At 40.3% G+C, this 26,194-nt stretch overlaps 1 protein-coding gene and 1 long non-coding RNA gene across 2 annotated transcripts; both read right to left on the minus strand.

Moving 5' to 3' along the window:
* Positions 1-2: 2 nt before the first annotated feature.
* LOC124265967 lies at positions 3-25,267 on the minus strand (the record flags this gene model as incomplete). Its single annotated transcript, XM_046700789.1, has 5 exons — positions 25,185-25,267; positions 12,989-13,343; positions 10,870-11,175; positions 4,505-4,663; positions 3-598 (listed from the first exon to the last, which is right to left on the minus strand). Coding segments are annotated over exons 2-5 (1,311 nt in total), but the record flags the coding sequence as incomplete, so codon positions are not given.
* Positions 6,668-8,215, minus strand: LOC124265961. The gene is made up of 3 exons (XR_006895596.1): positions 8,061-8,215; positions 7,807-7,905; positions 6,668-6,936 (listed from the first exon to the last, which is right to left on the minus strand). It is a non-coding gene; the product is annotated as an uncharacterized LOC124265961 (long non-coding RNA).
* Positions 25,268-26,194: the final 927 nt, after the last annotated feature.

Below are 26,194 nucleotides of genomic sequence, written 5' to 3' on the forward strand. Positions count from 1 at the left end.
CGCCATATTTGCCTTCGCTCATAAGAGCCTCTCTGTGAGGAAACTTCCACCAAGTACTGGGGACTAGAAATGTAATCTGCCATCCTTCCCAAGTCTGCCAATGAGGAATTCAGCACATAGTCACGGCCTACGAGGATAATGATAGTTTTGTCTTTGTTTGGACTTTTCACCTGTGTTTGACCAACTTTTGTCCTCTCTAGAACCTTTTCAGGTTTGGTAGAAATACCTAAGGCATATTTTCCAGCATATTTGTCAGGATGCTTAACATCCAGAATTGGTCGAAGACTTGGTCTCCACCTGGTCCATTGTGCAGCGTCGAATTCCAGATCACCAAATATGTCATCTAACAAAATGACAGGATTAACGCAGGCCGTTATCACCTCATTGAACTCTTCTGGTGACACCACTTGGTATACTTGTCTCCCCAGTGTGTGTAGGTATTTGAGAGCCATGTAGGCTGTTGTGGACTTACCCTCTCCTGGTCTTCCTTTAATTGTCACCCAGGTCGCTCCTCTGTCCAGCTTCTCTTTCACTTTCTTGAGGGCGTCTGTCTCCACCATGTCTTCAGTCCATGACTGTATCCTGGATGCCGTCCTTTCTGTGGAAACGAGGCATATTTAACACATATATGACCAAAATATGTGTAAAAGCTAACAAACGTAGGATTTCAACATCTTGTTCTGGAAAAGGGCTTCACACATTGTCCCCATATGGGGAATCGACTGACTGACTGAGTTTAGTTTTACGCCGCTTTTAGCAATATTCCAGCAATATCACGACGTGAGACACCAGAAATGGGCTTAACACATTGTGCCCATGTGGGGAATTGAACCCCGGGTCTTTGGCGTGACGAGCCAAACGGGTAATCGAAATCGTGTCTACTGCAGGACGAGCAAACACTTTAACCACCAATGTAAGGTTTCTCAAAATAGTGTTAAGCATCATAAAATGATAACACCCTAATTGCGGGCATTTGTTGAAATAGCAGACGACAGAATTGCATAAAGAATAATCAAACGTACGATGTCATGTGTAAGGCAATGCAAATAACAAGACGAAGCCAATAACCAGTCGGATAACCTATCAAATTGAGAATATCTCACCCAAACTGAAGCCTAACAAAGTCACGCCTCGAGGAAGGTGCCAGATGGAGAGATATACATAGATATCGTCCATTCAACGTCCACAGAATTTCTATTTGACGCTTAAGGCGAAGTTTTTTTCTAGCAAAACTGTCAATATGTAGACTACGGATGTATTAGTTACCCACCAGTAACAACCACACGTCAAGACCAATAACGTTGAACCGTGAAGTTGACACAGGGCCCAGCCAGCAACCATTTTAGTTTGCACCGATACCTGATAATACAGCAGCATCTATGGTAACAGTTTGATGACATCCACTCGCCTATGGCCTGGCCAGCGATATCCTCGAATTTGTTCCCATTGAACACACTTGGAGTTGTGGTGTGTGGTCCTGTGCGTAGAGCTCAGGTCACGAATCAGTCGTGCTCGGTGAGTCCCTGGATGGGTGACCGTGTTTGGCAGCTTGACTCCTGAGAGTTTCTTGGACATCAGTCCTGATACATGTAGTCTCACCTTAGGTAAGTGAGGTTTTTCAAAATTGCCTTTGTTCATCCAGCAGAAAATGGGTACTCGGTTGGATAAAGTCATGTGACTATAACCTTCTAGCGCCTAACAGGCAGCTTGGGTTATCAGAGGTATAATATTCAGATTCAGATTTTCATTACAACGTCCAGTGAGCAACTAGTCTTACAGCGTCCAGTGAGCAACTAGTCAGATATATAAATGAATTATTATCATTATTATGATAATGAAGTAACGTTCCCGACGTCATACGAATCCTCCAGGGAACACCGCCAAGTCCTTCCTCGGAATGACTATTAGGAGGGTTTAGTGGCATCAGTGATGCAATGGTGCCAGATCTGCATCAATGCACAAGGTGGACCCATTCGTTATAGACACTGTGAACATCCGTCAATATCCCCGTTTGTGCTATGGCACATTTGTATATGCCAGGTTCGATGCCACTCATCATTAATGTTTGTCTTATTTAAAACATTTGACCTTTGAGTCTATTAATCTTGTCACTAAGCTGTGAAACATTGATGATGCTCAACCACATATTCTTTTTCCATCTAATTTCACGGACAGGCTATCGTTTGATCAGGTTGATGTCTGAAAAATGTTGTAGAGTACAACCTTTTTTGCCCTTTACATGTTTGTGTTTAGTCAGTGTTAATTTCTGTCTTAGTAACTGAATATATTGTAAACAACTTTTTTCTGTTTACAATTAGAAGTATTGTTCCAATTTGCACACTTTCATTCCAAGCGGTTCACTGAAATACCTCTGTTACGGCAGAGTTTCATTGGTCACATCTCATTAGTCACAAGTTACGACAAACATGTGTTGTTGAAGACCAGGGGCTCATTTCACGAAGCAACCTTTCCTAAGGTTAACCTTAACTCCCATTCTTTGACATTGCACTAAGGTTACCTTAGTGACTTACGATCACCTTAGTGCTTTGTGGAAGGAGGCCCAGATCTAACCCTAACTGATCTTTAAGGTTAAATGATTGAAAGAAATTTAGCATATCCAGTGCTACACTACCCTTGCAGGCGTGTACTCAGATTTTATCTTCCAAAAACGTGTTCTACTGTAGATATTGTGTGAGATCAGATACAGATTCAGATTCTTTATTTACCTTTATCTTTACAGACAATCGGTATTACATACGAAACTTGGTACAAGTGGGTGACTAGATATTGGTTATTATTATGTTTTACAGATTAAAGATAATATGCAGCAGAGAGGGCTCGGATGATCCTGGCACAGTCAGACTGGTAAGGCTCATCATCAGCTCGGGGCCCTTGCCCCCTCTACACGCAGCCCAACCAGCGAATGGGACTTCTCCCAGGAAATGCTGCCTAGTCGAACTCATCAAGAACTTTCCGGAGAATATAAAAGCTCCCCAACACTGCAGCCTTCTGCATTACCCAGAGTGTCAGAACGGCTGTACTCCCTGTGGAGAACCCGGGCACTCTCCTGATCTGCGCCAAGAGATCAGGAGGTACCAAACCTAGGGCACCGAGAACAATGGGGAGCCTGGCGACAGTGTACCTGGGATGCAAGCGAGACAATTCGAAGGCGAGTTCCGCTTATTTATCATGCTTTTCCTTTATCTTGCCAATCACATTGGTGTCAAAAGGGACACAAAATTCAATGACATAAATAAATTCATTGGCTTTATCAAAAAGGACAAGATCAGGTTTCTTGGCCGGAATTCTTCTCAGGCTGTTTATGGGCCTATTCCAGAGAAGTTTGAAAGCATCATTTTCCATGACGCCCTGGACCTGTTCAGGGTCGTACCATGAATGGACCTCGGAGTCAAAGCCACAGGCATGTCGGAGACGGTAGTAAAAGCAACGAACCATGCCATCATGTCGTTTAAGATATGCTGTTTGTGCCATGGAAGGGCATCCACTGACAAGATGTTGGACAGTCTCCGTGAATTCATTGCAAAGTCGACATTACATATTGATATTTTCTTTAAGAATCACATTTAAGCGATTGCGAGTGGGAAGTGACTGGTCCTGAGTAGCCAAAAGGAAGCCCTCAGTTTCACATTTAAGACCAGCCGACTTCCTCCAGGAGAACGAGTCGGTGGGATTGCTATTCCGTTCAACACACTGCATGTACACACGATGCAATGGCTTCTCAGAAAGCTTCTCCACAAAAGACCGACTCTGGGCAGACTTGGTGAAGGACTTCACCTGGTTTACTCCCATCACTGTACCGTCCAGCAGTACATCGCCATCAACAATATCAACCTGAAATCTCGGAATCTGTCCAACAACCTTGGTACGCTTAAAATAGCTGTGGAATTCCTTGCTTTCATCATGAGTCTTCACATGCATCACCAGAGGATCATCCGATAAATAAATATGTGCAAAAGTACACAATAAAATTCTATCATGAAGACCCTCCACATTAATCAAACCCCGACCTCCAGAATTGATTGGCAAGTATAAACGGTTAACGAGGGCGGTATGGTTATATAGATAATATTCTATAGTTGTTATAATATGGGCAGGATATTCCAGGAGATATCATGTTGACCGTAGATTTGTGCAATGCCCTGACGTCATAAATTACATGACTCACAATGTTATGATGTCAAAAACTTGATGACATCTAGAAAGCTATGACATCGCTGCACTGAACGTCTAATGGAAGTACCGTGTTCAGAGACGTTATTGAAAACTAATAACGAGTGATTTTTGAAAATAAATAGAATCTCAGTCGTTGATAGAAGCAAAACTGTCCTCGGCAATCCTGAGTTATTCGTAACATTTTCAACTTGTGTTGATGTAATCGATATCAGTAGACACTTGGGTGAGATTCTCTTTTTAATGGTCTGGGTTAATCCTACACTGTCACCATATGTACAATCATTGAAAACATGTTTGTCAAATAACTCACTCCTGATCTTCTGTGCTGCAGTCAGTGGTATCTCTTCTTCCTCTTTGTTGGTCGGAGTTGTACCGACATTCTGAGTTCCGCCAATGTTCAGATTCTCAGCGCCCTTCACTGTCACATCTCCAAACTTCTGCTGTACTTGTATAAGGTTGTACTGTGTGACTGTAACAGAAACCACATGACTGAAGCTGTCATAGATGTGTTACATATGATCGATATTACTTGATAAATTTTGACTGATATGTTTGTGTATAGATTTATGTTTTATCATGGGTAGTTTAAATTTGCAACTTATACTCCCAATCAAAAGTTTAGACTACCAAGTGTAAATGTAGCCACTTACTTCAGTCAACTGTCCTGAACTAGATTTTGTAAAATAACCCATAGAGTTTGAAGGTACAGTTTATACATGAGCTGATGTGTTGTAAAACAAATTCGGGACGTTGAAAATTTTATTGTCATGTGTTAAAAAAATGATGAAATTCGGCGAGAAATGGCGATTCTTTATCAAAACTTTACATCAAACGCAGCTGTTAAAATGCACGATATTTGCACATGCTTTTCAGCAATTTGATTCATGGTCCTTGTGCAATAAATCTGCAAAAGGTTTGCAGATGTTTCACCCAAGTTGTTTAGAAATTCATCTTTGTTGTAACCATATGTGCGTACATAACATATAGATATTGATTTAAGTGAGTCTAAACTTTTGATGGGTAGTATAGTTTGCTAGTGGCTGTATCTTCACAGTCGGTTGAAGTATTGTACAATTATTGTCCTCCTGTCCCAAAACATTCAAGGTACGTGCATACTTACCAGAGATTTTAAGGAAGTATTTTTGTAATTTTAAATTATGCCTAGATTTCACTACAATCGCCAGTCGCTGAAGGGATGGTGCAAATCCAGCTAGGGTCCATGCAGGTAGCAAAGGCACTGTTAGACCCAACGGTCCCAAGTATGGTGATCTACCTTCAGTTGCTGATGATCTATAGCCCATTGTTACATTGTATTGTCCAAAACTAGTTTTCTACTTTTAAAGATATATGTCAGCTAGTTTTAACTCATTTTGTGATAATCTAGTAATTTGATTGTCCTTTGTTGACAGGGTTTTATATATTTTATGTATGTATTATGAATTTAAAACTAGTTTTAGCCACGATATGGCTGAAATGTTGCCGATGTGACCTTAAATATCAACTCTCTCTTACACATATTATAGATATTGCTGATGATTTTGAAAAGATGTGCTGACATCAACATTCAAATGAGTGATTACCAAGTACATATTGCTTCTATAAAACTGAATTGAGTATGAAAAACATTTGTGGTGAGGTTAAACACACTTCCATGGTTATGTACAGCCCTGCGAAACATTCAAAGCACAGAAACATCAGCAGGTTAACTTTCACAATGATCGTCACAATGTTTGGGACCTTGATTTCCCCGGAAACGTTCACTACAAAAATAAGTTGGTTTCCGGAACACTGAAACTGAGAGGGAACGACATGGAAACCACCATTTCCAGTTGGTTTCCATGTGGTTTCCTATAGTTTCATTGTGGTTTCCTATAGTTTCATTGTGGTTTCCATGAAAACTGAAACTGAATTTTCCACCATTTCCGGGTGGTTTCCAGTGCGATTCATTACACCTCCTCCAAGCCAGATCCAGCTGGTTTCCGTGTTTTCGTTTATTGTAGGTTTCAACCTGGTTTCCGTTTTCCGTTTATCGTAGGTTTCAACCTGGTTTCCATGTTTTAGTTAGTTGTAGGTTTCAACCTGGTTTCCATGTTTTAGTTTGTTGTAGGTTTCAACCTGGTTTACATGTTTTAGTTAGTTGTAGGTTTCAACCTAGTTTCCAAGTTATAACCTAGTTTCCATTAAAACTGAAACTACATTTGGCACCAGTATCTGGATAATATCAATGTCGGGACTTTGCCCACTCGTCCATGGAGGCTCCTGTTGGTGCTTATCCTGTTGTTTCCAACCTTGCTCCCAGCTTATAACTTATTTCCATGAAACTGGTTCTGTTGTGCTGCCCCTTACCTGCTCCTCCAGAAAATAGGTTGTGTTTCATGCAACACACATACCAAATCAGGTATTTTATACAATTGCACAATGGTAAAACCGCCAGGATGACAAATAACAGAATAAAATGATAGCTTTATTTACATTCAACAGTTTGCTGATAAACAACTGATATTTGGAATGTTCACATTAATAAAAACTGAATTTTCAAAATGCATAAATAATTAGAAGCAATAAGGGAATAAATGGCAGTGAGTATGGGATGTTTACTTAAACTCATCAATGTAGATGAATCCATATTATTTGGTTTTCCAATTTGAGAAATGTTAACTCTTTCCCCAAGAGAGGAATAACTTTCCGTTTCTTCTCCGGCCAGGTAATCGTTGTGAGGACCTTCCTCCTGTTTTCCAGCTTCTGAAAGTTAAAAACAATAAACAATCAGTACAAACAAGCATTCGTCAACAATATCGCTAGCTGGAGAAAGGAAAACTGTCCAATGTTCCTTAAGCTTGAGGAAAAATAAACACTAACCACTGTCCAATAAGCACGTAGTTCAATAAATCAAAACTGATCAGTTGCCCTGAAAAGTGACAAAATTTTCAATCGCAGAAGAGCTTAATGACATTTGTAAGAGTAGAGAGACAAGCGATAGAAGGACTTATTTCCTTATCTTGAGTTGTTCATTTGATGACTGACAAAAAAGATTTCTTTCACTAAATACTCAATTCAGTTTGAAAACATTGACATTGGATTAATAACATTTCTTAGGAATGCACACTAAATTCATGCTATCATTGCCTATATTTCTCATGTGGAAGCTATAACTTATTTTCTGAATGTAACATGCATTATGCTTTGATATGAATAGAACTACGAATTATCCAATATTCTGTGAAAAGAAATAATTGGGTTTTAAAGAAAAATAATGTGGGGTCATTCTGGCGGAAATGAAATTGAATGGGGTCATAGGCGGACCTCCATAACTAATATCTCATACTGCTATTGACAATGTGTTTGCAGCTACTATTTAGTGGGGTATTGTTAATAAATTTTTAATTGATGTGTGCAAGGTGAAATATGTCCAGACCAAAACATGATGTACATTGGCGCTGCATATTTCTAATTATACACTGCACGTCTTAAACAGTGTTTATTTTGAAAGTTCTTTGGAATATCAGTGTACATTTTCAAGAAATTACATTAACTTGATGGTTTTCAAATAAGGTTTTCCTTAAAGTTTAACCTGTGTAAGATTAGAATTGAGAACGGTTAGAATTTACTTACACATCTGAATCTTTGGTTGTTCTTTGCGGAAAAAGGCCTCTGCTTTCCAATTTCTTTGTCTTCTAGTCTTCTTGTTCGTCGAAAACCGCCAAACTGCTTCTGGAAGGAGATGTGTATAAGTGGAAAATATTTCCAGTTGGAAGCTACGAAAATAGTGGTTGTGTAATTTTTTTGTATTTTTCTGATTCATAGGATTAACATCATTTAAATATTTTTATGTACATCATTTACTGGAGGGTTTGGATTACACATACCTGTTGCAGGTCAAGACCAGTTAGTCATCTTCAGTTTTTCCAACACTGCCCCAATGGCATGCTGGAAATATTGAAATTAAGGGGAAAATCAGGAACTTTCTAAGAGATATCGTACTCTTGATAACAATAAGGCGTGACAATAGAAGAGTGAGTGAGTGAGTTTAGTTTTACGCCGCACTCAGCAATATTCCAGCTATATGGCGGGACAATAGAAGAATAAATATCAATTTGCAAGGTGTAGATATGCTAATATCAAAAGAAGCAAACTTAACAAGTTCATATAATTTTAGGTTGACAATGTACATCAATGTATCCCCAAACTATCCTATTAAACGTTCTATATATCCAATTTTCTTTGCAAACTTTTTGAGTTAAATATCTTGACATTCTAAGTGTAAAATTGTTTACATCAGATGATTAACTTAAATTACCTCATATATCAGTAATTTATCCTATACTGACTTGAAAACCTTTTAAAAAACAGTTTCCAAAAATATTGTTTCCAATAATATTCGAATACTTCTAAATACGTTTGGAAGTTATCTTGAGTCGCGACATTGCTGGATATATTTGTGGTTCATATTGTTCTTGCAAAGACAATATTTCATACATGACGATAATGAACCATTTAGTGGTATGTGACCTGATCCAAATCTCAATCGAGTTCTTGAGTTGACTAAGTAAAGGAAGCCATATCTCTTGCCAACATTTCGACACGCAATTGCTTATCGAGTTCCATCAAGTCTATAACTTTAATATCATATATGTACATTCAACGTTACACATAACTGGGCTATTGATTAATTCAAGAAATTAACACTGTACCTGACATGGTCGTGGAATGTTCCCTTTCTTCCCCGCAATTGACGACTGCTCCTGTTTTCAAGTTTTCACGTACCCGAGCCTCCAAAGCTTCTAGTGTTACTCGCATTGCCATTTTCTTGACTCAGATAACGTGGACAAGCGAAGGAATAATTCATTGTGCTGGGTTCCTTGTTGTGTTAAAAACGGGAGACACTTTGGCCCACTTTCAAAACAACTTCTCATAAGTTCAAGTAACAAAATGGCGGCAATTTTGTGTAGGGGCATTGTGGGTAATAACAAATACCTAATCCCTTTTTGATTGGCAGGTATGAAAACATTATCTGACCCAATTTGGTTGTGATTTCAAGACATAAAAAACGAAAATGACCAGATCAGTACATAAAAATATTACTTTTATAAAATGTCACGAGTTCGCGCGTGCCCACGGATTACCGACTCATTACTTCTACAGCAATTCAATTTTGATAATAGGTGCCCGTTAAGACGAGACAACCCCAAGGAAGCCGACAGACAGACCCCGACATACAAATGACATGACATTGATTGTTTGTCAAGTACTTTGAACTCACTGTCAAAGCTTATACTAACTTTAAATGCTTTTAACGGTAAACATTACTCACACTCTCAATTCATAGTACAATTCCCTGCTATTCTAGTTATTCAGAGATCCGTAATATATGTACCGGATTGAAAATTGTTTGAATTACATTATACTAAGTATATACTTCCTAAGTTCTTACACTCTTTCAGATTCTAAAGCAAAAATAATTAAACCGAGTTTTCCCTCAAATTTCACTTTTTGACGTTTAAGCTTTTTCATTACTACAGTGAAAATCTTTACTCATCGTAGAATATAATCCATCTATTTAGATTTTCAAAATTCCCCATGATATGAAATGACGATAAATAATTGGTATTTAATAACAGTTAAGATTGTAATAAATGATAAAATTTTATAACTGAGGATTGTTCATCTAGGCTTGTCAGACTTTACAGTTATTTTCAAACACAAGTGAAACACTTCATGTGTCATATATATCCAAATATACTAACAGTACAGTGATTTGGTGCCCAACAACACTCAACATCTTGGTTCAACAAAAACAGGTAAATATAAAGTTGACCAATGCGTCAACAACTATTTGGGGTAACCTTTCTTCTTGTTCATCTAAGCAATCTTACAAAGTACGCACTCTTTCAAATGTAAATCTGCTGTTCCTTCCCCAGACATATTCGTTTTGTATTTTAAGACCTCATAATTATTTTACGCAATTACTGATAATGTAATATGATATGAAAGTAGTTAATCTTCGAAACTAAGTTTCAGGAATGGAAACCAACAGTATACACATGACCATAGTTTCTTGTTGGTTTCCATTACCGGAACTATACGTTTACAGTATCCATTATGGATTCCATTAGGAAACTAGTTTACCCAGTTTCAATGAATGGATACCAACTGGATGTCAGGATGGTCAACTTCATGCCAAATACTTGCAAATTTTAAGTTATTCAGTTCAAAACAGTGCATAGGATACCAACATGAACTACATTTTCTGGTTTTATGTTGGTTTCCATTTCATGAAACCTTCAATTGCAAATTCCAGGAATGGAAACCAACAAGAAACCTATCACCTTAGTTTCTTGTTGGTTTCCATTTGCTGAAATGCAAAAATAAAAAAATCCAAAATGGAATCTAGTTGGACACTCAGTTACTCAGTTTCAGTGAATGGAAACCAACTGGATTCCCCATTTACCCAGTATACGGATGGTTTCCAGCTTTCAGGAAACCAAGTCATTTTTGTAGTGGTTTTCCTTTGTGAAAATAACCAAACATGCAGGTGCACCTTAAATACAACTGTATATTCCTTTAAGTACATATCATATTTGAAATGTCATATTGAAGGTTTTACCTAATTTATCAAGTCACAACACTCACTGCAGAACTGTATAAGGACCTAGTTTAGCATGTACAAGTACTCACCTGCAGGAGAATCCCCATTCATTGGCACTTCAGACAGTTGTATGTCTGAAACAACAGATCCTGGTATTCTGGGCAAAGGAGACGATGTGGACGCTAGCGTCAGGGCCGTTGTTCCTGGGACCTGTAGTGTTTTTGTCTTTGGAACTACACAGGTTGTACTTGTGGACAGATGTGCCTGATCTATTCTTTCATCAGGATCATCACGTGAAGCTTCTTGGAGTTGCTGTTGTTGCTGTGTTGTTGCTGATAATTCTCCCTGTGGTGGCTGACAACATCCCACAATGTTTTGCGCTAGTGACATTGCTTCTACGAAGGAGACAAACAGACAAGAGTTGGAACAGAACAGAACAAAATGTCGCATGAATACTAACTTGGATAAAATGACATAGTATTTAGATGTAGGTTACGTTTGTAAAGTTGTTACAAGGTGACCTGATCAAGTAGCCTCAGTAGTGACCACCCTTCGTCATAACAACCTTTTAAGTTAACTACAGGTAACTGATTTTCTTGTACAAAATCATCAACATTTTTCATATTTCATTTTGCTTTAGTTTGTTCCTCACATGGCTATTCATAACTCTGACAGTATGTCGTGCTACCACTGGGTTTTCAAGACCTAAGTCGTGGACAAAATAGAGCCACATGTGTCTATAACCCACCCGAATAGTAAGAAATAACATAGTATCATGCGCGGTGAGTGTATTATAGATTAGTTCCACTTCGTATCAGTTGAGCATAATACCTCTCACAAAGTTACCATAAGATAGCAAGATACCTACAAAACCATAGGGAAAAGTAGCACTGGTGAACCCGACTTCCAGTTCAAACCTAACAGTTCTAAAACTCAAATATTAGACCTTTCAGCAAGTGCCTGTTGAACATATTATCTCTCACAAAGTTGCTATGAGGATATATACAATACCACAGGGATAACTGTCAGTAGGTTTATAAAGCGCGAAAAGCAACACTGGTGCACAATACTCATCATTGGATTAATGGTATTCATCGCTAACATAATATACTGTTCACAGTTTGTGGATCAAATCATGAATTCAACAGAAAACTATGGGTTTAAATATCTAAGCTTATTGTAAGCATGGATCCTAGGTTTCAGTATGTCACTGCATCTTATGGATCCCATGCCTGCTATTGACAGGTGTTGTTTAGTTGTCAGTGACCCGATCCATGATTCGCAAAATGGTTGATTGGTGCCATGAAAACCATTTTTATGGTTACTCATGTATGTATCAAGTGCATAAGGTTTGAATAAAGTGGCTGTCTGCCTATAGAAGGGTTATCATATTATTATTTATCCAGTTTTAAATGGATACAAATTAAACAGTATTAATCTACGTAAAGTCGTGAATTTCTTTAGATCCTTAGTAAAGTGTGAGTAGTATACAATGCTGTGATTCCTTGATAATTATAATGGAGTGGTAAATACTATCTGTCGTACATCACTATAGTTTTCATTTAGGTGTGACTGGTGATGTGTCAAGAAAGCATCATTAACTATTATTAACACACACATACCTTAACCCCTACAAGTTGGTGTGACACATACCTTAACCCCTACAATTTGGTGTGACACATAACTTAACCCCTAGAAGTTGGTATGACACCTACCTTTATCTACAAGTTTGTATGACACCTACCTTTATCTACAAGTTGGTATGACACATACTTTTACCTACAAGTTGGTATGACACATACCTTTACCTACAAGTTGGTGTAACACATACCTTCACCTACATGTTGGTGTGACACATACCTTCACCTACAATTTGGTGTGACACATATCTTTACCTACAAGTTGGTATGACACATACCTTTACCTACAAGTTGGTATGACATATACCTTTACCTACAAGTAGGCATGACACATACCTTTACCTACAAGTTGGTGTGACACCTAACCTTATCTACAATTTGGTTTGACACATACCTTCACCTACAAGTTGGTATGACACTGCCTTTATCTACAATGGGACATGACACATCCCTTAACCTCAAGTTGGTGTGACACCTACCTTTATCTACACGTTGGTATGACACCTAGCTTTGTCTACAATCTGATGTGACTGCTGGTGAACAGTCTGGAATTTGATCGCTATAGTACCTGCTCCAAGTGGTGACTTGTTTTGTAAACCATCCCCTTCCTCCTCTGTGCCAACACGAAGTCCGTCTTTCTCTTCATCAACAACCCTGTTTTCAGCATACTCCATGCCTGCTTCTTCACTTGCTCCGTGTGGCTTGCAAGTGGCAATATCTGAACATCCCAAATGTTCCCCGTCTGATGGTGTGTCTGCTGGAGTACATCCCCCAATCTCTATGTCACTACCATCCATCGATCTTTGCCCTTCTTCCATTCTGCTTCTGTTCAGCTCCCAAGTATATTGTACAATTCTAAACTTTACACATCCTTCCCTTTTCCTTTGTTACCAGTGTCTTCTCTGTGTGAACTCATCCTCATCCTACAACAGAAACGCCTACACGTGTACAACGTCCTTCATTTTGTGGTATCCGCGCGCAGGAACTAGGAATCTGCCTTCATGACTTTCAATCCTTTCTCCCTCCCTCTTTCTCTCAATCCCAATCTTCCAACATTCCACATCTTATTCTCTCTCTTCCTCTCCCCCTTCCTTTCTTTCGCTGCGTCCTGATCTGTCTCTCTTCCTGATCTGTCTCTCCCTGTCTCCATCATTATCTTCCTCCCTCCCCTCGGTCCCCCCTCTCTCTCTCCTTAATCCCACCCCACTCAACCGCCTCCCTTTGTTTTATCCACAATTAGCACTCTCACTCTCTTTCTCACTCTTGCTTCCTCTCCCCCCTCCTCTCTCGTACGCTATCCCTCGTTCCCTCTTTCTCTGTCTCTCGTAGCCTCCCTCCCTCTAGTATCTCACTCATCAATCAAGAAATTCCATCAATCCTCCCCACATCCTACCCCGCACCCCTCACTCAAACACGGACAAGCACACACTCATACACACCGGGATATTGATTACGAATTATCTATGTAGATGATATGATCTGCTGAGACTTACCCACTACAAGATGATTATGACTATGTGCTACACTCCCTATGTATCCATAAAGGATAATATATGCCAAACTACCCAGACAGTGTGTAGTCGTTATTTCACTTGCCGTTATTTCTGTGTTCAATCAAAATGATATAAATTAATCTCAACCCAATAAAGATAGTTAGAGACTGCTGATATTGATCAGTTCTGAACATATGTTTACGGTGAAATATTTAAACTGCACACTCACACCTATCTGTCTATCGATCTATCTATCTATTGGCCATTTTCAAAATTAGTAGGATTTTCAATTCCTTTTTACAGTAAAAACAAACTCCTCAAAAGTGACATAGTTTTGTAGAAATAACATCTCAAACACTTCATTATTCATAAATGCAATCAAGAATCCTCAAATATTGCAAATCAGCTTTTGATTGATACATAATTGATTAATGGATTGCGGGAAAGTCCTGACCGTTACCACTTAATCAGAATAACGATTTTGTAATATAATTCCGAAAATTCGTTAAAGATGAGACAGACGCAGCTTTTACACCGATTTATTCTGACATGATGTTAAAACTATTATCACGAACATTTAAAGTGTTATTTTGTATTCTTTTATTTGTTTAACACAAAATAATAGCATTTTTCTAAAACATTATTATGTATATAGCTTTCAACACGTGAAATTGTCCATCTGCTACTTAGCCTAGAACAACTATTGACGAAACTAACATGGAGATGAGTTTTTCATTTTATTATCATGAACTAACTAGAGCGGTCAATTAGCACCTGTAATGGTTAGGGCCATACTGGTAACATAATCTACCCGACTGGTAACGGGTTTGACATAGAGTGAGTGAGTGACTTAAGACTTAAAGTCACATCATCAATATTTCAGCCATATTGTGACTGAACTAGATCTAAATTCATAATACATACATATAATATATAAAATACTGTCAACGAAGGACAGTAATACCACTAGATTATCACAGATTGAGTTAAAACTAGGTAGCATTTTTATATAAAATTTAAAATTATTTTTGGACAATACAATGTAAAAATGGGCTATAGGTCACCAACAACTGAATGTACTAGGGACTGAAAATAAACTTTAAATAATTTCACTCAACATAGAAATTGGTAACATGAACTGAAAAAATTATTTTATTTACTCAAACTGCTAATGCTATTTTTCACGGACAGAGAAATGTGTATTATCAATAGTAACTTGAATCAATTAGGCCATGTTTTCTTCCATGCTGTGGTAACGGTTAAAACGTTTGTTAAATCAACATAAAACTTCCGATTATATTTTTGGCTTTGGAATAAAAACAAATTATAGCTTCTAAACAATAGAAATACACACCTGTCCTGATTGACAGAACACTATAATCCAAAGGAAAAAGCATGTGGCTGATCAGAAATTGTACCAGTATCGGTGTGCAAACCAATGTTATCCTTCCAGAAACTTGCAAGAGATTAAATTAATGAGAGCCGTGTCACAGCTGTTGTTGAAGCACCAAGTCCAGGTCAGGCGCAGTATAGCAGCAGCTCACCGCAGCCAAGCCATCGCCGAAAGGTTTAACCGCCCCTTAGCCGAGCGTTTGTTCGGACACCAGTACGCCCAAGAGATGGCCAAGCCCGAAAAATGATCAACGGAATGGGTGACCTGTGATCGGTTCGTCGGTGTCGGTGATCAACAACGAAGTGACGCGACTCCTCGATAAAAAAACCGTCGAGGCCATTAAAATGAAATCCGTCACGGCGGAATCGGCTGGACCATTACGTCAGGAAAAGGGAAAAAACTATTTGGTCGGATCAGCGTGAGGTATTTGTACCAGCCCGGTGAACTCGAGGGAGTGGATCGATTCTTATTCAAATAAAATCTCAAACACTTAATTATTCAAAAATACAAACATGCATGCTCAAATATACTAATTGACCTGTTAATTGATACATAAGTAATTAATAGAGTAAGGGAAAGATGGCAGACACAGCTTTTACACAGACTTAATCAAGCTTAAGGGTCAAAACTGTTATCATGAATCTTGAAAGTGTTATTTTGTATATTTCATTTATTTGCCACAAAATAATAGCATTTTTCTAAAACATTATTATGTACATAGCTTTCTACAGGTAAAATTGTCTAAAAATCATCAACTACTATGCCCAGAACATCTTTTGGTGCCACCATCATAAAGAGGAGTGTTTCATGTATTATCATGAATTAATTATAGCTGTCAATTAACAATAGTAACGGTTAGGACAATAGTGGTAACGGTTTGGACAGGAATGGTAACAGGCTGGACATTAACCTTAAACAATTTAATTCAACATAGAAACAGGTAACATGAAAGGAAAATATGATATCATTTACTTCAACTGCTAACCCTATTTTGGACATACAGTGAAATATGTATTTGAAATTGCACCTTGTAACAAATATGACATGCTTTCTTCCATGCTGTGTTAACGGTTTACACATTTGTTATGTCAATATGAAACTTGTGAATGAATTTAGACTTTTGAATAAAAACCAACTGTAGCTTCTAAAGAATAGAAAACACACCTGTCTAGGTTGAAAATCACTTATAATCTATATAAGAGTGCAATTGGGGAACGAAAATTGAATGAATAGTAACAGTTGTGACAACAAATGTTATCCCTCTAAAAAATTGCAAAAGATTAAATTCTGAAAGGTACTGCAACAACTATGGTACACGGTCAACTGCACAGATATCATTCTGCTGTTGATATTATGGGCCAATATTAGTCTCTATGATGTATACGTCTTTTATTAACTTGGATACCTTTGGTATTTGTTAATAATGAGATGGTAACAAATATTTATCAAATACAAAGGTTTTCCAAACATATTAGCAACACGCAATAATCTAAGTAAATGATAGTCTTACATATATCACAGTTAAAGTCAAAACGGACTACGCCAACAAAGGCTTTAAGGTTCGAATACAAGTAAGTTGGTAACCGTTACTACATTTTGTCCAAACTGTTACCATAGATTCCCTAACCGATACCTTTAATTCATAAAGGCTATTGATCTTATAGAGAATAGAAACTTAACATGATAAAATCGTTGGGTTTGTATTATTTTAAGCAGATAGATAAATAAATAGAAATTCATTATCACACCATAGATTATATTCTTCAAATTGAATTCTTTAACAACATGCCCATACCGTTGCTATTATTTGTAAAAAATGTTACTAGAATCGGTGTTTTTATGCTACTACATCAAAACTCCTTTCAGCCGTAAAATTGCAATGCTTAAACTATTTTAAATCTTAAAGTAACTGTACATCTGTTATATTTCTACAAACATTTATAAATAACTTCATTAATTTCTCAAGATAAAAATACTTTAGTTCTGACTGTTACATGTACTGTCCAAGCCATTACTCTGCAGAATGGTAATGGTTTGGACAGTAACGGTCTGGACAATTTGTCAATAATTCTAAAATTAATAATAAATGACCTTACCATTTCTAGCAACATATGCACTGAAATTAGAAAAAGAGAAATTTATTTGACACAAAATACATTGGTAACGGTCTGAACAAGGCACAATGTCACACCACACTTCTCGAAAAATACATAATGCATATTTTTCAATAATGCTAACTATCAGCCCTCAGTGAAACTACCATATAATTCTTTCGAAAACAAAAGTACGTATTTGGATTACAAGATTAAATTAAAATATTCGAATGAATAGACTCCGAATTATTATTATAATGTTTTACAGATTAAAAATAGTATGCAACAGAGAGGGTTCGAGTGATCCTGACATAATCAGGCTGGTAAGGCTCATCATCAGCTCAGGGCCCTTGCCCTTCACGCAACCCAGACAGCGAATGGGACTTCTCCCAGGAAACACTGCCTAGTCGAGCCCACCAGGAACTTTCTTGAGAATATGTAGACTCCCCAACACTGCAGCCTTCTGCATTACCCAGAGCGTCAGAAGGGCTGTGCTCTCGGTGGAGAACCCGGGCGCTCTCCTGATCTGCGCCAAGACATCAGGAGGTACCAAACCAAGGGCACCGAGAACAATGGGGAGCCTGACGACAGTGTACTTGGGATGCAAGTGAGCCATTTCAAAGGCGACGTCTGCATATTTATCATGCTTTTCCTGAATCTTGCCAATCACATTGGTGTCAAAAGGGACAGAAAATTCAATGATATAAATAAATTCATTGGCTTTATCAAAACGGACAAGATCAGGTTTTAGGCAGAAATTCCTCTGAGGCTGTATATGGGCCTATTCCACAGAAGCTTGAAAGCATCATTTTCCATGACGCCCTGGACATGTTCAGGGTCGTGCCATGGATGGACTTCGGAATCAAAGCCACAGGAAAGTCGAAGATGGTAGTTAAAGCAGCGAGCCATGCCATCATGCTGTTTGTGCCAAGGGAGAGTATCCACTGACAAGGTGTTGGACAGTCGCTGTAAATTCATTGCACAATCGACATTTCATGCAAATATTTTCTTTAAGAATCACATTTAGGCGATTGCGAGTGGGAAGTGACTGATCCTGAATAGCAAAAAGGAAGCCCTCAGTTTCACATGTGAAACCAGCCGACTTCATCCAGGCGAACGAGTCGGTGGGATTGCTGTTTTGTTCCACACACGATGCAATGGCTTCTCAGAAAGCTTCTACACAAATGACCGACTCTGGGCAGACTTGGTGAAGGACTTCACCTGGTTTACTCCAATCGCTGTACCGTCCAGCAGTACATCGCCTTCAACAAAATCAACCTCAAATTTCAGATTTTGGCCAACAGCCTTGGCACACTTAAAATAGTTGTGGAAATCCTTGCTTTCAATATGACTCTTGGCATGCATCACGAGAGGATCATCCGATAAATACATATGTGCAAAAGCTCACAAAAAATTCTATCGTGAAGAACCTCCACATTAATCAGACCCCGACCTCCCGAACTGATTGGCTATAAACGATTGAGAGAGGAAACGAGCGTGGTGAGCTCTATAATCAGACATGATCCTTTTGGTCAGGCGGTCAAGACTCTGGATGTCTTGTTTTGTCCAATCAACTATTCCAAACGAATAGTAAAGGACTGGCACAACAAAAGTATTGGTGGCTTTGACCTTGTTTCGAGCATTTAGCTTTGAACTCCAGATTTTCTGAAGCGAGATTTGTACTCGACCCGAAGTTTGTCTTGAGTCTGGGCATTCTGGAGCTTGTCTCGAACTTGCATTCCAACTTGACCGATCCATAATTAAGTACCTTGCCACGTTTCAAATGAAGAGTATTACATTTGTCAAGTCCAAAGTGTCACACCAATATCATTGGACAAGGACTCGACATATCTTCACCATGAAGATAGGGCGGTGGGGAAGCCTAGTGGATAAAGCGTTGGCTCGTCACGCCAAAGACCCGGGTTCGATTCCCCACATGGATACAATGTGTGAAGCCCATTTCTGTATTCCACCTCGGCAATATAGCTGGAATATTGCTAAATGCGGCGTAAAAATATATACTCACTCAGTATGAATAGTGATTTTTGTTTCATTTGTGAGAATGCATGTGCTGTTCCAAGCAGTGCTCCAACGAACCATGTAAAGCAATATGTTGATGGTTAAAGGTCACCGGTCTACTGGTCATGTTGAGCTACGCCGGTGGATATCATATACGTAGATTAAAAGAAGAAATATTTTCAAGTTCAGTGCGAAAAAGAACGAACATGGTCACCCCCTTTGATATGACATATATGTGCCTATTGGGTGTTTGTACGGAACTAAACCGGTTTCACCTGTATCCACCCCCGCCCCATGTGTGAGAATGATTACAAACACATGTAACACATGATTGTCATTAGTTCCTACCGTAACCTATTTGGTCTGGTGAATTTTACCTTTTTGTAACACACATACTTGTAGCTGTACTACCCGACTTTCGTTGTCACATCCACCTACGATGTATATTACAATACACACTGCCCTAGTCGTTCTCGGGATAAACCCGACATTAAGTTGTGATATAGTAAAGATTACAAACGTGCCTATTTCCGCCTACATTTCCTCGTTGCTGTTATCTTCAGGAAATAAGTTGACAAGCCCGCAGTCGAGACAAGATTCAATAAAGCAGGAAAACCACGTGATAAATATAGCTGTCTATGCGACACAGGGATGCCTTACTCGTGGCTCTCCAGTGATAGTATGGCGAACTCCCCCCCCCCCGCAGCACTTGCGCAGACTGGTCCGGAGTTTAAGCTTGGTCTCGCTAGTGGTGAGACAACGCCAGACGTTTTGCGATAGGCTTCTATAGTAACGTTATATTTAGTTTTCGACAGCCACAGTTTTCGTACACATGGGTACAGCCTGGCCTTTAAACTACAATAAAAGCACAACTTCCCGCTAACTTTCCTAGAACAGGACGCTGAACGCATCAACATGAGTTCCGCACAAAATGTCAGCTATTTGAAAATATCTGTACACACATAAGCATAAGTCATGTTGTTAAAAATGACAGCACTAAATACTTAAAATTGTGGTCAGTTTTAATTACTGGATGGATGTGATTTTAACATAACAAAACATAAACATCTTACACTGTTTAATCCAATCACAACTGTCACATATCTCTATCTCTTCAGTTTTTCACAAACGCACTTGCTCAGCGAGCAGGCAATTAATGATTTAGTGTAGTGGAACCCGGTACCTTTCCCAAGACTGGTAACCTGCTTTTGTCTTCGAGCGCCTGCAGCCAGGTGCGCAAGCGCTCTAGGTCAAACGAACTAGTATACATGTAAGCTAATACATTGGCTGATTTTGATTAATAGGTTACTTAGTTTCATTGTACTTATACAACCGTTCAAGCTGGCTCGAACGGGAACCAGTTTAAATCTTAGCCAGGTTTACCTGCCTGGTCTTCACACGGCCAGTAGCAGTATCCGGTAACCTGTAAAGTGTTCCCTCCTTGTGCCCGTAGCCTGTCACTACCAGCACTCTGTCCCCTCCATACACAGGTAATCTGTCACTAACAGTACACTGTCCCCTTCATACACCGGTAACCTGTTACTAACAGTACACGGTCCCCTCAATACATCATTAAGTTGTCACTACCAGTATATTGTACACCTCAAAATACGAGTAACCCATACCCTCGTTACTACCACTACACTGTACACCTCCATGTACCAGTAACCTGTAAGCCCATCACCTACCAGCACACTGTACCCCTCCCATACACCAGTACACTGTACCCCTCCCATACACCAGTACACTCTATCCCTCCATACAACAGTACACTGCACCCCTCCATACACAAGTACAATGTACCCCTCCATACACTAGCACACTGAACCCCTCCATACACAATTACACTCTACCCCTCCATACTCGAATACAATGTACCCCTCCATACACCAGGACCCTCTACCCCTCAATACACCAGTACACTGTACGCCTCCATACACTCCTACGCTCTACCCCTCCATACACCAGTACACACTACCCCTCCGTACACCAGTACACTGTACTCCTCCATACACTAGTACAATGTACCCCTCCATACACCAGTACACTCTACCCCTCCATACACAAGAACACTGTACCCCTCCATACACCAGTACAATCTACCCCTCCATACACCAGTACACTGTACCCCTCCATTCACCAGTACACTGTACCCCTCCATACACCAGTACACTGTACTCCTCCATACACTAGTACAATGTACCCCTCCATACACCAGTACACTCTACCCCTCCATACACCAGTACACACTACCCCTCCGTACACCAGTACACTGTACTCCTCCATACACTAGTACAATGTACCCCTCCATACACTAGAACACCTACCCCTCCATACACAAGAACACTGTACCCCTCCATACACCAGTACAATCTACCCATCCATACACCAGTACACTCTACCCCTCCATACACAAGAACACTGTACCCCTCCATACACCAGTACAATCTACCCCTCCATACACCAGTACACTGTACCCCTCCATTCACCAGTACACTGTACCCCTCCATACACCAGTACACTGTACTCCTCCATACACTAGTACAATGTACCCCTCCATACACCAGTACGCTCTACCCCTCCATTCACCAATACACTCTACCCCTCCATACACCAGTACACTGTACCCTTCATACACCACTACGTATATACACTGTACCCCTCAATACACTAGTACACTGTACCCCTCCATACACCAATACATTGTACCCCTCCATACACCAGTAGCCTGTACCCCTCCATACACCAGCACACTGTACGCTTCCATACACCAGAACACTGTACCCATCCATACACCAGTACACTCTACCCCTCAATACACCAGTACACTCTACCCCTTCATACACCAGTACACTGTAACCCTCCATACGCCAGTAAACTCTACCTATCCATTCTCAAGTACACTGTACTCCTCCATACACCAGTACACTGTACCCCTCCATACACCAATACACTGTACCCATCCATACACCAGTACACTGTACTCCTCCATACACCAGTACACGGAACCCCTCAATACACCAGTACACTGTACGCCTCCATACACCAGTACACTGTGCGCCTCCATACACCAGTACACTGTACGCCTCCATACACCAGTACACTGTACTACTCCATACACCAATACACTGTACCCATCCATACACCACTACACTGTACTCCTCCATACATCAGTACAATGTACCCCTCCATACGCCAGTAAACTGTACCCCCCCATACACCAGTACACTGTACCCCTCCATACAACAATACACTGTACCCCTCCATACACCACTACACTGTCCCCTATCATACACCAGTAGCCTGTACCCCTCCATACCCCAGCACACTGTACGCCTCCATACACCAGTACACTGTACCCATCCATACACCAGTACACTCTACCCCTCCATACACCAGTACACTGTACTCCTCCATACACCAGTACACTCTACCCTCCATACACCAGTACGCTGTACCTCTCCATACACCAGTACACTGTACGCCTCCATACACCAGTACACTGTATCCCTCAATACACCAGTACACTGTATCCCTCCATACACCAGTACACTGTACCCATCCATACACCAGTACACTGTACCAATCCATACACCAGTACACTGCACCCCTCCATTCTCCAGTACACTGTACCCTTCCATACACCAGTACGCTCTACCCCTCCAAACACCAATACACTCTACCCCTCCATACACCAGTACACTGTACCCTTCATACACCACTACGTATATACACTGTACCCCCAATACACTAGTACACTGTACCCCTCCATACACCAGTAGCCTGTACCCCTCCATACACCAGCACACTGTACGCTTCCATACACCAGAACACTGCACCCATCCATACACCAGTACACTGTACCTTCCATACACCAGTACACTGTACCCCTCCATACACCAGTACACTGTACTCCTCCATACACCAGAACACTGCACCCATCCATACACCAGTACACTGTACCCCTCCATACACCAGTACACTGTTCGCCTCCATACACCAGTACACTGTACTCCTCCATACACCAGTACACTGTACCCCTCCATACACCAGTACACTGTACCCCTTCATACACCAGTACACTGTACCTTCCATACACCAGTACAATGTACTCCTCCATACACCAGTACACTGTACTCCTCGGTACACCAGTACACTGTACCCATCCATTCACCACTACACTGGACCCCTCCATACACCAGTACACTGTACCCCTCCATACACCAGTACACTGTACCCCTCCATACACCAGTACACTGTACCCATCCATTCACCACTACACTGTACCCATCCATTCACCAGTACACTGTACCCATCCATTCACCAGTACACTGTACCCCTCCATACACCAGTATACTGTACCCCTTCATACACCAGTACACTGTACCTTCCATACACCAGTACAATGTACTCCTCCATACACCAGTACACTGTACTCCTCCATACACCAGTACACTGTACCCCTCCATACACCATTACACTGGATCCCTCCATACACCAGTACACTGTACCCCTCCATACACCAGTACACTGTACCCTTCCATACACCAGTACACTGTACCAACCCATTCACCACTACACTCTACTCATCCATACACCAGTACACTGTACCCATCCATACACCAGTACACTGTACCCCTTCATACACCAGTACACTGTACTCCACCATACACCAGTACACTCTACCCATCCATACACCAGTACACTCTACCCATCCATTCACCAGTACACTCTACCCCTCAATACACCAGTACACTGTACGCCTCCATACACCAGTACACTGTGCGCCTCCATACACCAGTACACTGTACGCCTCCATACACCAGTACACTGTACCCTCCATACACCAGTACGCTGTACCTCTCCATACACCAGTACACTGTACCCTCCATACACCAGTACACTGTATCCCTCCATACACCAGTACACTGTACCTTCCATACACCAGTAAACTCTACCCATCCATTCTCAAGTACACTGTACTCCTCATACATGTGAAAATTATAACACACTCTTGCTCCTGTGTCATTTTACAGAAAAATTACAACACTCTATTTGTCTCCAGATATTCATTCTGCATTACCTTTTGTCGATAACTGACTCTGTGTTTCATTTACTGAACATGTATCTACTTTTTGCACCGATTTATAAAACATAGTATCTACCATGACTAAAATATACCGGATGGATTTACGAATAAAGTTCATCCGTTATATATATATATAAATGTATAATGATCTGAAAGTAAGTTGAAGAACTTGAAACTAGTTAGCACCTTTGTAGTACATGTACTTTGTATTGTCAAGTTGAGGAGATCTAGCTGTCACGATGTTTTAAGGGCTGACGTACTAATACAATCGATTGAAGTGCACGTGGAAGTTTTCTCAAACGCCTTAAATCCTTACGCGTATTCAGATTGGTTTCTCGTATTTGATGCACATATCAAGTATTCATCGATGGGGGTACAAGTCTTAATACATGTTATAGATTGATCCGTGTGGTGCCAATGGTGTTCCCTCCATCGATAAATGTGAAATCCGTCCTTTATTCATAACTACTGTTCAGTTTTGCCATTCTCTAACACACTCGATCTAACAAAACCTATTTGAAGTTGTACTTCCTGCTATGATCGCCATTACGCTAGTTTCATTTTTACAGTCACCTACACCACATATATATTCTGTCCTATACGTTCTCGAGTTCAACCGGACATGTAATAGAAATATAGTTTTGATTACAAACAAGCATAAAGGCGTCGACACTTACTGATTGCTTGTATCTTTGGACAATGCGTGGACGAGCCGATAGTCGCGAAAATCAACAACGCAGCTTTGCTATATATAGTTGTGTTTCCGAAGCACTGTTCAGGCTCCTCACAGCGATGTCTAGACTATCGCTTAGTCTCAACATACATATAAGTTTGATGGAAACAAACAATTTCGTACACTTGCAAAGAAAGTGAGTGGGAGATTTCAAACCTAAAGAAACTTACTTCTTTTAACACGCAATGTCTTAAAAGTAAAATGATAGAACAGTTACATCAGTCACTTATTATATCTATTGAACACAAACGCTATATGATTACGGTCTGTCAATAAGCCAGCCTGGACCAGGCAAATATTTGATGGGCATCTTGAGCATCGATCTTCGCATCAACCAAGTCCCTGACCGCCCGGCTCAAGTATTATTATTATAGTATATTTATATAGCGCACATATCCAGGCAATTGGTGCTTGCTCAAGGCGCTGGTATAACTCCCTCGATCATTGGATGTCAGTCTTAACGGCACATCCTACTATCAATCTCAACTCCCTGGGGACCATACAACTATTGCAGCCACTAGGCGCACCGAGTTATTGTGGCCTTCTCATTCTAACGGTGTACCCATTCACAGCTGGGTGAACTGGGACACATAGTCACAGTACTTTGTCCAAGTTGACTGCACGTTGCTGTACCCGCAATTTGGTGTTTGCATGTATTCATTTGGCCACCATCTGGACATATGCCAACGGATTCGTGGGTTCTTTTAAGTGCACAGGGATGTGTACTGTACACTAGGGGCTGTGACAACACTGAAAGAGTCTGCACACAAAGTTGACGCCGAGATGTTTACACCCAGCCACAAGTGGGCTTGATCCCGACACCTCAAGCTCGCTGGATCACTAGCCTAGCACCTTAGCCAGCTCGGCCACCGCGCCCCAAGTAGCCCCTTTTACGACAAGCATGGGTGTCTGAAGACCAATCTTCACAGGTGAACTAAATATGTTTTTAACTTC

Source organism: Haliotis rubra, unplaced genomic scaffold (assembly GCF_003918875.1).
Source record: "Haliotis rubra isolate DU_JTF1 unplaced genomic scaffold, ASM391887v1 Scf1222, whole genome shotgun sequence".
NCBI lineage: Eukaryota > Metazoa > Mollusca > Gastropoda > Lepetellida > Haliotidae > Haliotis > Haliotis rubra.